General features: G+C 32.6%; 7 protein-coding genes across 7 annotated transcripts; 4 read left to right on the top strand and 3 right to left on the bottom strand.

Annotated features, from left to right (window-relative positions):
* Positions 1–48: 48 nt before the first annotated feature.
* PPL_02089 (uncharacterized protein) lies at positions 49–408 on the bottom strand (the record flags this gene model as incomplete). The annotated part of the gene is made up of 1 exon (XM_020573084.1): positions 49–408. The coding sequence occupies one exon, from the start codon at positions 406–408 to the stop codon at positions 49–51; it is 360 nt and encodes a 119-aa protein (XP_020437201.1).
* A 167-nt stretch (positions 409–575) lies between these two features.
* On the bottom strand, positions 576–932 carry PPL_02088 (C2H2-type zinc finger protein; the record flags this gene model as incomplete). The annotated part of the gene is made up of 1 exon (XM_020573083.1): positions 576–932. One exon carries the CDS (start codon positions 930–932, stop codon positions 576–578), a length of 357 nt encoding a protein of 118 aa, XP_020437200.1.
* A 252-nt stretch (positions 933–1,184) lies between these two features.
* Positions 1,185–2,099, top strand: PPL_02087 (class I SAM-dependent methyltransferase; the record flags this gene model as incomplete). Its single annotated transcript, XM_020573082.1, has 4 exons — positions 1,185–1,296; positions 1,329–1,702; positions 1,783–2,009; positions 2,033–2,099. The coding sequence occupies 4 exons, from the start codon at positions 1,185–1,187 to the stop codon at positions 2,097–2,099; spliced, it is 780 nt and encodes a 259-aa protein (XP_020437199.1).
* Positions 2,100–4,642: 2,543 nt separating this feature from the next.
* Positions 4,643–7,486, top strand: PPL_02086 (uncharacterized protein; the record flags this gene model as incomplete). Its single annotated transcript, XM_020573081.1, has 4 exons — positions 4,643–5,288; positions 5,498–6,553; positions 6,625–6,919; positions 7,021–7,486. 4 exons carry the CDS (start codon positions 4,643–4,645, stop codon positions 7,484–7,486), a joined length of 2,463 nt encoding a protein of 820 aa, XP_020437198.1.
* A 1,005-nt stretch (positions 7,487–8,491) lies between these two features.
* On the top strand, positions 8,492–11,996 carry PPL_02085 (DNA polymerase zeta catalytic subunit; the record flags this gene model as incomplete). The annotated part of the gene is made up of 4 exons (XM_020573080.1): positions 8,492–10,207; positions 10,301–10,737; positions 11,133–11,178; positions 11,991–11,996. 4 exons carry the CDS (start codon positions 8,492–8,494, stop codon positions 11,994–11,996), a joined length of 2,205 nt encoding a protein of 734 aa, XP_020437197.1.
* Positions 11,997–12,057: 61 nt separating this feature from the next.
* plbG (phospholipase B family protein) lies at positions 12,058–13,925 on the top strand (the record flags this gene model as incomplete). The annotated part of the gene is made up of 3 exons (XM_020573079.1): positions 12,058–12,288; positions 12,401–13,377; positions 13,433–13,925. 3 exons carry the CDS (start codon positions 12,058–12,060, stop codon positions 13,923–13,925), a joined length of 1,701 nt encoding a protein of 566 aa, XP_020437196.1.
* An 83-nt stretch (positions 13,926–14,008) lies between these two features.
* PPL_02083 (uncharacterized protein) lies at positions 14,009–14,244 on the bottom strand (the record flags this gene model as incomplete). Its single annotated transcript, XM_077398152.1, has 2 exons — positions 14,009–14,019; positions 14,196–14,244. 2 exons carry the CDS (start codon positions 14,242–14,244, stop codon positions 14,009–14,011), a joined length of 60 nt encoding a protein of 19 aa, XP_077254282.1.
* Positions 14,245–14,408: the final 164 nt, after the last annotated feature.

Raw genomic sequence — 14,408 nt, 5'->3', positions numbered from 1 at the left:
TGAATTATATTATGACATATTTATCTTAATATTCAAATAATAAATACACTATTTATTCTTTTTTGATGATCCAAAACTTGTTGGTAATCCCATTGCTCTTAATTGTGCTTCTTCTTCATCTTCTTCCTCTTCTTCTTCTTGTTGTTGTATTTCGACTTTTTCATCTTGTTTTTTATTCTTTAAACTATTATTACTATTACTATTATCTTTTAAACTTGATTTATCTAATTCTTTAACTTCGGTTGTTTTTGTTGTTGTTGCTGTATCTTTTTTAATGATAATACTATCTCTTTGTAATTTCTTTTGCTCTCTCTTATCCTCTCTTTCTTTCTCTTCATTTACTTCTACCTTTTTCAAAATAGTTTGATAATCTTCATCTCTCTTCTTCTTTTGTCCTTCCTCTGTCATTGCTTTCTTCCTCTCTCTCTCCAACTTTGCTTGCCTCATCTTCTCCTGTACCTGTGATAACGATGACTTTTCAACTCTCATACTTTTACCTTCCATTCTCAAATCTAAATATATTTGTGCATTTTAATAAGTTACTTAAATTTGATTATAAGTGGTTAATTATATTATCATAGAGAATACATACGTTTCTTACTATTATAATGATCAAGCATCGATACAGAATCTTTCAGTAGTACATCACATTTCTCACAGTACAATCCACCTTGTTCAGAACTAGGTGTTACACCATTGACAACAGTAACCTTTCCAAGTCTCTGCATTAAGTTCAAATCTTCAGTTCTTGCTTCGAGACTACCGAGTGACTCTACCGATGGTGCAGTCACTTGTTTCTTTGTCTGCTGAGCTGTAGCATCGGTGTCGGCAATCAAACCAGCTTCTCTATCCCTAGCTCTCTGTTCATAATACTCTCTATCCCATTTCTTTCTAAAAGTACTATCTACAAAATCTTTCTTTTCTGATGACATTTATTTTTTATATTATTATATATCTATATATATATATATATTTAAACTAAGATTTATAATAAATATCAAGTGTATTTGAGAGTGTGTTAAAACTAGTTGCAAACATCAAACTATTATTTTAAGAAATTTCAAAAATCGACAATCACGCATTCATTTTTAATAACAAAAAAAAAACGATAGATGTAACTTTTTTTATTTTATTTATTTTCTTTGAATAAATCAAACAAATAGATAATAGATAAATAAAATACTATGGGAAAGAAAAAAGGAGGTGGAAAAAGAGAAGAATATATAGATGATCCAAGTGTTTCTCCGGCAAGCTATGTGTTTTGGGAGGATTTCTATGAGGTCGGAGAAGGCAAAGGTGAGAGTTACGAGTGGTATGTCTGCTATCAGCATATCAGAGATCAGCTGCTAAACGTAATCAAACCAGACTATACAAAAATGACTTAAAAGAAAAGGAAAAAGAAAAGGAAAGAGATAGAGAAAGAGATAAAGCTAGTCAACTTTCAAATATCTATCAGATTCTACATATTGGTTGTGGTAACAGTTTGATTGCTGAAGAACTGCTACTAGATATTGAAGAGAACAAACTTTTAGATTTAAATATACTGAACGTCGATGTCTGTAGCAATGCAATCGAACGAATGGTACAACGACAACTACACACCACCACCAACAAAAGAATCAAACAATCGCTCAAATATCAGGTGATGGATGCAACCGACACTCAAATGCCAGATGATCATTTCAATGGTATTATAGACAAGGTATTTTAATTAACAACAACTATTACTATAATGAATAAAAGTCTAACTTCAACTAACTTTTCTAAAATTAAAAACAACAGGGTACAATCGATGCTTTACTTTCAACATTGGATGTGGAAGTCGGAGAGAATGAAATGGTAAAGAAATTACTGGTGGAAATGTATAGAGTATTGAAACCAGGTGGATTCTTGTTTGTCGTCAGCAGAAATACCTGTGCAGAGCAATACTTTTACATGGAGGAATCGATTGAGTGGAATCTCACCACCACACCCCTCAATGTTAACTCATCCAAAGGCAAAGGAATCATGCAAGTCAACTATATTTATTTAGCAATCAAACCACTGTTGACAACAGCAGCACCATCATTGACTTTGTAATATCAAATCTCAGTACTTAAATTAATTAAAAATAAAAATCTGTCAATTAATTCAAAGTCTTTTTTTTAAAAAATTTAAAGTCAAAAAATGTTATAATTTTGTTCAGGGTTGTTGGTTGTTGCTGTTGTTTTAATGACACACACTACTCTTTGATTTCATAAACATAATTATCTATTCTTGTGCATGCACATACTTTTAAGTTAACAAATCAACACACACAATTACACTCTTCTCTATTTTAATTCGTTAATTACAAAATGTGTTTATAATATTATTGATTTTGCTATTATTTTCTGATAACAAAAACACCATATTATTCCTTTCTAATCTTCCGATTAAAATGATAATCAAGATTGATTAAATATGAAAATGCTCAAGACCTTTCTTTAACTCCTCTTTATTATTGCTGCTTATCATTTAATGTTTTGTTTATTTGATTTTATTTTAATAATCTAAAGCTTAAAAATGATTGTTTTGTATATTATGATTTTTGTGATTTATTATTATTATTATTATTATAATTGTATCATTCATACAGGTACAAAAAAAAAGATATTAAATATTATCTTTTTTTTTAAACAACTTTTTATCACACATCGACAACCTTCACAAAATGAAATAAAAATAGTAAAACCCAATAACACGAAATTTTTTCCATTTACACAGAGTAAATTTTTCGATAACATTTTGTGCAAGACCAGTCATAAAATCAACTAATCTTGAGATTTGTTTGTTGATTAGTTCAGAAACCTATTTATTTTAAATTATGAAATTTAGTTGATTGTGTTTAAACAAATAATTTTATCTTTACTCCTAAGTATTATCTTTATAATTGTAGTTGTTGGAATCAAATCTTTATAATTTGAAGTGTATGTATTAAACAGAAAACAATAAAATCTTTATAAATTTTAAATTAATTTTACCATAAATGGCTGGAGATGATGGATGTTTTGGTGAAGATCACTTATTTGACATTGATGTATAATCATTTAAATCGATGATGGATATTTTGTCGAATCGTGGATTTAGTCTGCCAACAATAAAATCATAAATTATGATAAAATATACTTAAATTTAGTTGCAAAATAAATTTTATAAACAAATGATCACTTTTTTCAATAACTTTGTCATGGTAATTTTTCTCATTATTGCATGAAAAAATTCAAATTGTACAAAACTAGGTTTAATATTTTGCACCACCACACACCATCAATGCTGTTGATGTTGTTTTTTTTCGTTTTGAAAACCAAAGAGCACAAAATCAACCACCTAGCAAATTAATTGAATTTGGTGAAAATTAGATGTGTGTGAATGACAGACAGATAGAGTGGTGTGGAATCGTGGTGGTTTTTTTAGTTTTTCAAAACTGTCACTAAAAAAATTTTAAAAACAAAACCTAAAAAAAAAAAAGTTAGTGTGTATGTTTGTTTGGTACAACACATTACTAAATAAACTTCACACACACAACAATAACAACATTCAATTGCACTTCCCTTTTTTTTTTTTACTGCTTTGCTTTCATTTTTGTGTATATTAATTTTTATTGCCTGTTGTTCGACACATTCGCATTATTAGTTAGTAATGCCACTATAATAATATCATAACAACAATATTAAAATCAAACAAACACCAAACAAACTTTAATAATAAAATTGTTATACAACAATTCAAAAAAACTACTTAACTAACCACAGACCAATCTTAATTTCATTTTCATTTTTGTATTAAAAAAAAAAAAACTTAATACATATATATATATGATAATCTACAATAGAAACAACAACAATAATTAATCAACAAAACTATTAAGTTAGGTTTTTTTTTATTTTTTAGATATTAGTAAACAATTTTTTTTGTGATAGATTTTTAGATTTTTGAAAAGACAATCACAATTTCCATTTTTTTTTAATCACACGATAAGATAATAGGATACATATATTTATATAGTATATTTGTTAATAAAATAGTATATTTAAGAAAATACTATTTTAATTTTTAATTTTTTGTTAAAATTATTATAATAATCACAATATAGTTTATTTATTATAAATCAAAATTTAGGATGTAATATTAGTTAGTTAAAAAATAGTATATAGTAATATAGTAGTAATAATTTATATATTTGTATCATTAGATATTTTTTTTTTGTTATTAGTTAGTTTTGTATTTTTTTTATTATTAGAATCATAAAATGTATAGTTATTATAATCGACCATATAGTAAGTTTTTAGTAGTACTGATATTGCTGTTTTTGTTGTTGCTACTGCCGCCACCTGGAGAGACGTCGTTGCTGGAGAAGAATAACAGACTTAAAGATCGAATCAATAGAATTATATATCATGGATACCTGAGAAGAATGGAACGCGAGGGAATCCCTCCCGATGCCAACGAAGACACTGATTTCATGGGTCATTTCGACCTTGATCACTCCCATGACGATGACTGGGAATGGGAATTGGAGCAGCATCCACAACAACTACAACACACCAAGCCTGGCTTGCTTGGCAGGAGTGCCAAAAGTACACAGAAACTAAAGATCAAACCCACTTGTAGACACGATCAAATGTCAAACGATTTCCTGAGTGGTCTGAATGATAGGATTGACGACTATCTACAGAGTTCATCGGAAGACAGCAGCAGCAGCAGCGATAGCCTAGAGAGTAGTAACAGCAACAACAATTTAGAGACCTCATCATCCGAAGGAATCGATCTTAGATCGACCAACCAGTTTAGATTGGATATATCTAAACTTTTACATAGTAATTTCGAGTTTATCAGTAAGGATGATATAGGTATTGATAAGCATCAATCTGGCTTCCCTACAACAACTAGATCAACAACTACAACATCAACAACTACAGGAAATACTGGAAAAGATTCAGCACCTCCACCTCCACCACCACAACAACCAACAACAGGCGGAGCAACTCTTAATATAACTTCATCGACAACCGGTATCGATCCAAATAAAACACTCACAGTAACTACCATAGGACAAGGCACTGGAGGTCAACCACCATTATCATCATCATCATCGACAGGTGGAAATACTCCAGTAACAACAACAACAACATCAACAACAACAACTACAGTAACTACAGGAAGTAATAATGGTGGTAATGGTAATCAGAATATAACTATTTGTCCAGCTATCATACCACCACCACCTAAAAGCGATGATAGTGAAGATGATGATGACAAGAAGCATAGTAATAATAATAGTTTATCGGAAAACGATAATCTATTGGCTGCTGAAAATATATCAACTTTAAACAGACCTTTTCCAACGTTCAATCCCAATCGTACAACTACATTCCCTTTACCCGGATCAAATCGACCCAATAAGTCTTTGCCAAGAATGGTTGGAGTCATTTGCGTATCACTGTCAACTATACTTATCTGGATAACGACATACCAGATCACCAATGCAAACCTGGCGATACACATATCGACATTGGTACGCCGCAAAACTCGACCGCTTGGTGCTCAAAGAAACGTCCAAACAACTGCAGATACAACTGCACTATCACTGATATTGTCAACGACAAACTGCTTCGTTATCTCAAACAGGATGTCATTCCAACGGCAATAGCCATCATTGAGAATCTCATTCTGATACCGAAGCGCGAAGGTCCTCTCAAGTTGAATCGCGTCATCTGGGAGTCGGTGAATCACAAGTGTTCACAGGCATCGAATAGCATCGAGATCGATGAATCCGTTGTTAAACAGGGTGTAAAGGACACTGACCTCTTGTTGTATGTCTCTTCAAGACCGATGGCATTAAACGACATCATTGCATTTGGAACACCGTGTAACTTTGACTACGACGACAGCTACGGAAGAAGAATATTAAGTCGTCCACTTGCTGGCTACATCAACCTGTCGCCATCTTGGTACAACAAAACCTATTCCGCTTTCAACAAGTATGGATTCCAACGTGCTGTTCAGTCGACGATTCACGAGCTGCTTCACGTGCTCGGATTCTCATCGAATCTCTACAATAGTTTTCTCGATCCCGACGGATATCCCCACAAGAATCCGGTGGTTCGTGGCGAGCTTTCCGGTATGGGTCTTAATGGTCGTATCGTTACCAAGAAGATTTCAATGTTGGCAACTCCACAGGTGCTTCAGACCGCGCGTAACTACTACAATTGTTCTACGCTGGAGGGTGTCGAACTAGAGTCGGATTGCTCAAACAACGATTCCGATTCGTCGCCAACCGATCCACTTTGCGCTCACTGGGAATCGAGAATCGCATACTCAGAGATGATGACATCCGAGTCATCGTCGACGATGGCACTCTCAGTCCTCACAATTTCACTCCTCCAAGACACTGGATGGTATCTTGTCGACACCAGCTTTGCACAGGAATTCAGATGGGGACAGAGAGAAGGTTGTAGTTTCGTAACAGGTCGTTGTGAGCAATTCAGTCAGTCCACCAAAGATAAAGGTTATTTTTGTGACACACCAAAATGTATGTTGCATTTCATGGCATTGTTTCTCTTTTTTTATTCTAACCTCTAAATTTTTATTTTATTTGTACAGCTGAGAAAAGACAACGTAAATGCACCCCCGATGCTAAAGCAATTGGAGCATGTAATCTTAAAGAGTATAACTGGAATATAACAAGTTTTGAATGTGAATACTATCAACATTATCTACGAGGTAGTTGGGGAGGTCCCAAATTTACAGACTACTGCGCATTCATAGAGTTCAACACTGACAATGAAAAAGGTCTATCTCTCTGCACCGATCAAGGCAAGGATCAAAGATGTTTCATGAGTACACCACTTAGAGGTAATTCTCAACAACAACCGGATCCAAAGTGTTATAATACAAAGTATGTAAATAGTTATTTTTTAGCAAACCAAACCAAAACAAATCAACCATGATTTCATTATATTTATTAATCATTTTTGCTTGACTTTTTCGAATTTATAGGTGTATAGATAGTGTTTTACATTTTCAAACTGGTAATTCAAGTTCTTGTTATACTAGGTGTCCAGTGGGTGGAGGAGATGTCTTTGTGGATCTGGGTAGTGGCAACAGTAGTAATAGCAACAACAATAACACGTTACAAAAGATCACTTGTCCGCCCAGTCATATAGTATGTTTGAGCTACAAGTTGAATCTACTGTATCCACGTGGTGAGTTGCGCACTTCGAAAGACCCCTATTGGAAGTCCAAAGGTTTCTTGATTCCGATCGTGATTGCAGGTGTCATCTTGTTGTCTGGTTCAATCTTTGGAGTGTTTTGCTACAAGAAAATATTCTTTAAGAACAAGAGAAAACCGGAAATACCTCTGAAATGTATGAACAAACAATCTATTACACCACCATCATCAACCTTAACTGCATCAGCAACTGAACTACCCAGCTCATCATCAGCATCATCATCGGTTGTATAGAAACAAAAACAATCAAAACTCAATTATATACATATACGTATTTATTATTATTTATTTATTCAAAATCAATTTGTTTCAAAACGAAAAAAAGAACAAAAAAACAAACACAAGATCAAATCAATCAATCAATCAATCTGTCAATCAAATCGATGCATCCAATCAAATCTATCAAGTAATTAAAGAAAGTAGTCGCTAATCTTATTAAATAATCAAATTCTAGATGTTTAGAGAGATTTCTAATTCTGTGGCGGTTGGTGATTTGACGAAGCAGAAAGAATGAAGACGATCATTTAGGCAAACAGATGACAATTAAATTGGAATTATATAACAAAAAACAAACAACAATAACCAAACAATAACAATTCATTGAAACAAATATCAATAATAATTGTGAGAGTATGCTTTTGCTACAGTAATTCAAAAGAACATCACAAATTGATAACAATCAACCAACAAACAACTCCTTCTTTTTTCCAATAAATCATATTGATAATTGGAATTAAAATAATGATGAATCAAAAAATTATTTGTTATTCTCTAAAAATTGATCTATAATTGATCTGAACACATCTCGTAACCAGAAAGATGTCATAACATATGATCCTATCTTTATGTTTATTATTGATTATTGGATTTTTCATTTTTTATATTATTATTAATTAAAAATATTTATTTATATGAACGTTTGCCTGTGAAGTGGTTAGTTTAGCAAAAATACTTCGAACCTGTATACACAATGTGTTGTAGATTACTATTTTATTTTGTCGTTTATATTCATTCAGTTGATAGTATAATAGATTTATATCATCCATTAATTTATCATTCTTTTTTATTAATGTTTTTTTCTATTATTATATTAAATAATATCAAAATCAATAAAAATCTATATATATTTATTTAGTTTATATTTAAATCATACATTCAATCGCTATAGATTGTTTGAATTATTTTTTATTATAAATAATAAATTAAATACCAATATTTGATAAATTTGTTTGAAAAGGAATGTTTGAATCTAAAAAATTCAATCATACACCAACAAAACTAAAACTACCTGGTGCTGGTAGTCACCACAGTAATAGTGATAGTAGATACAGTAACAGCTATATCAGTAGAAGGAGAGAAAGGTCTGGTTGGGATATAAGTGAAAGTGAAAAACAAGACTTGAACAAAAACAATAAGAAAAACAACAACAGCAATAGCAATAATAGTATTAGCAGCAGTACTAAAAGTAATAATAGAAATAGTACATCTATAGTTATTAGTAGTAATAATAATAATAGCAAAACAAACAACAGTAGATACAGTACATTCAGTATTGGTGTAGAACTACCTATTGAAGGTCATATCGTTGGTGAAAAAGAGAAATCTGAAGAAGTACCAGAAATCGAAAATAATCATAAAGAAAATAAACTCAAAGACAACAACAACAACAACAAAAACAGTCAAGATAAAGAAAAAGAAGATAAAGAAATAGAAGAAAAAGAAATAGAAGATAAAGAAACAGAAGGAAAGGTTAAAAAAGAAGAAGAACAAGAAGAAGAAGAAGGAGAAAAAGAAGAAGGATTACTATCTGAGAGTGATAACGAACATAATAATAATAGTGCTATTGAGTTTCATAGAGAAAGTGACGCTGACAAGATTCAAGACAGTAAAAGTTTGAATGATAAGAATCAAGATAGCTACTTGGATAACCAACATCAGAAAGTTGAAGAACAAGAACAAGAGCATACCATTGAAATCGACAATAATATCGAAAGCTTCTCACTGATGACCGACGATAGTATTGAAACAATCGAGGATCAGAAAGCACCAGTTTCAAAACGTTTGAAATCGGATCATATTGAAAGTAATCACCGTGTAAATAATAATAATAATAATAACAAAAGTAATGACGTAATAATGAAAGATAATAATAGCAGTAATAGTAAAAACGATGATAATAATAGTAGTAGTAGTAGTAGTAGTAATAGTAGTAATAAATCAAGTTTAAATAAGAAAAACAATATTGTTGAAGATACAAAACAATTGATTGAGGATAACTACGATGAGAATCTGGTGTCGACATGCACATTCTGTAAACAAAAGATTAAACAAATTCAATGGATTCAGCATATCAAGCGATGTCTGAATGTTGCTATAGAACTGACACACGATGCTTCACCAAATGTTCAACCAATCGATAATGAAAGTCGTAAGGTTTTACTCGAGTTTCAGAGTGAACTGAGTCAACTCAAACGAAAGTTATCCGATGTTTGTCAACCTAATAATAATAATAATAATAACAAGACTGCATCAGCTATAGTTAATACAAGTTTACTCGCTAGTAGTGGAACAACTACGCCACCACTACCAACTTCGACTTCACAAACTGGCTACTATTCAGGTATACCAACAACTTCACCTACTTCTGCAACAACAGCAACAACAGCAACAAACAATAGTAGTAGTAGTAGTCAGCAACAACAAACAATCAATCCATATAGTGATAAACAAACACAGGCAAGTCTAGACAGAAGAAAGCATCAGGATTTCGTATTGGATATGTGTCTGAATCGACCACATCCAGCTGTGTGTGCAATCGTGGTGTTTGGTGATATACATATTAGAATCTGTCATGCGCAACACTTTCAGAATGATGAGTTTACCGAGCGTTTCAAAAAAGCATACAGTGCCGCTAAAGACACGGATACGGTCTCTCCCAAGTGCTATAGCTGCAAGGTATGCAAGGCAGTAACGAACGGATTCTACTATTTAACCAACACACTATACGATCACAAGATATTCGTTTGTGGAATCAATTGCATTGTACAGTCATTCATGGCTTTGAAGGCACCAACAATCCCTGCCGCTGCAGCTGTTCTACCTGCATCGCTACCAATACCACCACAACTTCAACAACAGCAATTACAACAACCACCTCATCAACAACAACAACCACAACAATACCCTTTACAACAACATCATAATCAACAGATACAACAACAACATCAACAACAATTTCTAAATCAATTACAACAACAAATGAATTCAATGTCAAATACTTCACCATATCATAATAATAATAATAGTACATCACCAACAGTTGGTTTACCTGCAGTACCTCTTTATAAATCAAATCCATCGGTGACACCACCTGGACACAACATGTATAGCTCCAACCAAAAAACAATCTATCAACAACAACAACAACCTCAACAACAACCTCAATCACATATAACATCATCATACGATTCTTATATCAACGGTGAGTTAGTGAGCACACCAGTAGTTAAACAACAACCAATTTCACCAAAAAATAGTAATAAACCAATCATTGATTTATCTAATCAATGAATTTTATTTAATTTGTATAAAAAAAAACAAACAATACTATTACTTGTATAAACCTGGAATATTTTTTTAAAAAAAAAAGAAACATTAATGAACCGTATAATACAACCCAGAAATAATAATATAAACTAGTTAAACTATGGTATGGTTCATATGATAACCAGTTTCAATCTATAGTGCAAACTAAATGATAAATATTTGTTGAGACGATTTCTATCTTTGTCTGGTTCTAAACTTTAAACTAAACTTTATTGTTTTTTTTTTTTATTAATAAAAATTAATTCCCCCCTGTTTTACACCATTTATTGTTTAGATGTCATATCTCTCGACTGTTTTTAGTTTACGATGGTGACTCTGGTGTAATTCACTAGTTTTTTTGACTGGTTCACCAAAAAAAAAAATAAAAAATTGTGAACTAAAAATTTTCATTCTAAAATTCAAAACAAACAATGTCTTTTTTTTTCATTGTTGATTGCTGCACAATATTATTGGGTGTTTCGTACCATAAGATTCCTTGCAAAAGTCAATTCTTTTTTTAAAACCATTTTCTCTTTTTCCCAATTTAATATATTTTTAAATTAATTCTCACTCAGGCTGGTGTGTCTGTCCAGTGCAAGTCATTGTTTCACCTATTGCTTTTACTTACTTTTTGTTTATTATTTAATAAACAAACAACCTTTACATTTTTACTAGTTACCTTTACATTTGCACAACAAGCACAAACAACATATTATAATTTAGTTGTCAAGTCAGTTTAGTTTCGTTAGTTTGATCAGCGCAGATCAGGTTCGAAAAAGTAACTTTAAAGTTTGCTAAAGTCATTAGCTTAGATTTTGTCTCAATCAAATAAATAAATATTTGAATATTTAAGTTTCTAATCAACCAGGATTAAAATCAATCGGTAGAATATCATTTCACTTTATTAATTCTTTGTTTTGTTCTTTGCTCGATCAAACCAATACAAAAAAAAAAATAAAAAAAAGGGTCACACACAAAAGAAAACAACACACACAACCAAATTAATCAATCAAAAATCTAATTTAATATTTGTTTTATTTTGTTTTTTAAATTCAAATACATGCATCACCGACCTTTTACATCAATTTTATATATAAAAACTAGAGATTAATTAAATTTCTTTTATTTTAATTTAGGTTATTTTTTTTTATAGCTTTAATTTAATATATATATAAAACAGTTTGGGGTTAATAATATAGTCATAACGAAACAACACCAAAATGATAAATAAAGGGTTGTGGATTTTCATAACATCGACATTGTTGATGGTCACTGTTTTTTCACAAGACTATCCAACTGTCTCTGTCGATAAGAATGTTTTCCTACAGAGTTCAGTTTCTGTAAATGTCATTTTCTACCAAAATAGCTATACCCTACAATTAGCTAGCAGTGCCATTCCATCGGGTGGAGTAGTTGTAGCCAGTGGAACCTATATCGATGATATTCCAAATGTAAATATTATCAATAAGCGACAGACAGATCAATAGAAATCTGGAAATCCAAGTTTTTTTTTTTTTTTTTTTCCAAACAACTGACCATCAATTTTTTTTCCCTTTTTTCTAGAATGGTTGGGGAAATCTAACAATTACAACACTTCCATATATTTCCGATTTAAATCAAGCTTATATTGGTGGATTCATTGAGGGTGTAATCACAGCAGAACGTATCTACCAAATGTGGACAAACTATGCTGCCAACGAGTTTGTCAATTCCACACCATCGTCGACCTTGATCAGTTACATGAGTTCCCAATTGCAATGGGTTCGTCAATCAATCTCGGAGCCACACGACGACAATCCATACCCAATGAACGAGGAAGGAACAATCAATGCCACCGTCTACTGGCACACCGCTGGTCTATTGATGGGACAATTCGACGGTATGGTAGCCGGTTACGCTGCCGTCCCAGCGATGGTGCCAATCACCGCCATGCAACTCTATCTCTTGTCATCGGCTGGCGATCTCCAAACTCTCAATTCACTCTACGGAAATCCAGGTGTCAACGCGAAAGTTTCGCCATTCCTCTGGGGTAACGACAAAGGTGCCGACGCCATCGATTTCCTCGACTGCAGTGCACTCGTTCGTATTATCCCGAACAGTCAAGACGTCTATTTCGGACACACCACCTGGCGTTACTACTATGGAATGATGAGAATTTTCAAGACCTATCAATTCGAATTCCAAGAGTATGGAAATCCATATGTCGCTGCTTTCTCGAGCAGTCCAGGATTCCTTTCTAGCAAAGACGACTTCTATGTTACCGGTCACCAATTGGCAGTGATGGAAACTACCAATGAGATTTTCAACGACACTCTCTACAGCTTTGTCATTCCAGAGTCATTCTTGGTCTGGCAGCGAGCTGTCGTTTCCAACATCCTCGCAACCAACGCACAATCATGGGTCCAAGTATTCCAACAATACAACTCTGGAACCTACAACAATCAATGGATGGTTTTCGATTACAAACTATTCAAATCCGGATCGACATTACCACCAAACACCTTCTGGATTCTCGAGCAAATTCCAGGTTATTGTGAACTGTAAGTTTTATTTTTATTCGAATTTCGAAATGATACTAATGAATTTATACTACAGTGCCGATGTAACACCAGAGTTAAATAAGAATGGTTTCTGGCCATCATATAACATTCCATATTTCCCATATATTTACAATATCAGTGGATACAATGAACAGTTGGCCAAGTATGGAAACAGCTATTCCTACGAACAGTGTCCACGTGCTCAAATTTTCAATAGAAACTCGTCGTCGATCAATACCTACGAGCAGTTCCAGGCGATGATGCAATTCAATAACTATGTTAGTGATCCACTCTCACAGGGTTCACCAATGAACGCAATCTCATCGAGAGCCGATCTTCTCGCCACCGGCAAGCAAAAGGCATTCGGAGGTGTCGACAGCAAGATCACCAGCTCCAAACAGATTCCAACACTCGGTGCCACCTGTATCTCTGGACCAACACACCAAGGTCTGCCACCATTCCGATTCTCTGCCAATCCAGTACTCAACGCCACCAGTCACATCGGTCTACCAGATCTCTGGGATTTCGACTGGGTCGATTTCAACTAAAAAATAACAAACATATATTTATAATAATAATAACAATAATAATATTGCTGTAAAACTTTTCTTAATTTTATATATAAACCTTTTTAATTTAAATCTTCATTAAAAAAAACAATTCAATGAATGTGTAATGAATCAAACATGCATGTTGATTGAGATATACATTATTGATTGTCTTCTTCCAGATAACAATAATTATTTTCCACAAAAATATGTGTTATCTCTCAATTGAACAAATTCCTGTGGAATCAATTCGTTTTTTCATCAACAGACCATAGACTGGTGGACGTGTTCCATTTTTTGATACCCGATAGTAAAACATTTTTTTCAAACGTCAAATGTCATATAAATTTGTTTTTTAAAATGACAAATATGATATGATCACTATTCAAAATCAATTTATAGATTTGTTATCTTTAAACAAGAAAATAATAATTAGCAAATATGAATAAACCAACCTTATTTATTTGTAAGTAATCTTAAATT

Source organism: Heterostelium album (genome assembly GCF_000004825.1).
Source record: "Heterostelium album PN500 unplaced genomic scaffold PPL_scaffold2, whole genome shotgun sequence".
NCBI lineage: Eukaryota > Evosea > Eumycetozoa > Acytosteliales > Acytosteliaceae > Heterostelium > Heterostelium album.
The sequence above is the reverse complement of the archived record's forward strand: the minus strand, read 5'-3'. Positions and strand labels throughout refer to the sequence as shown.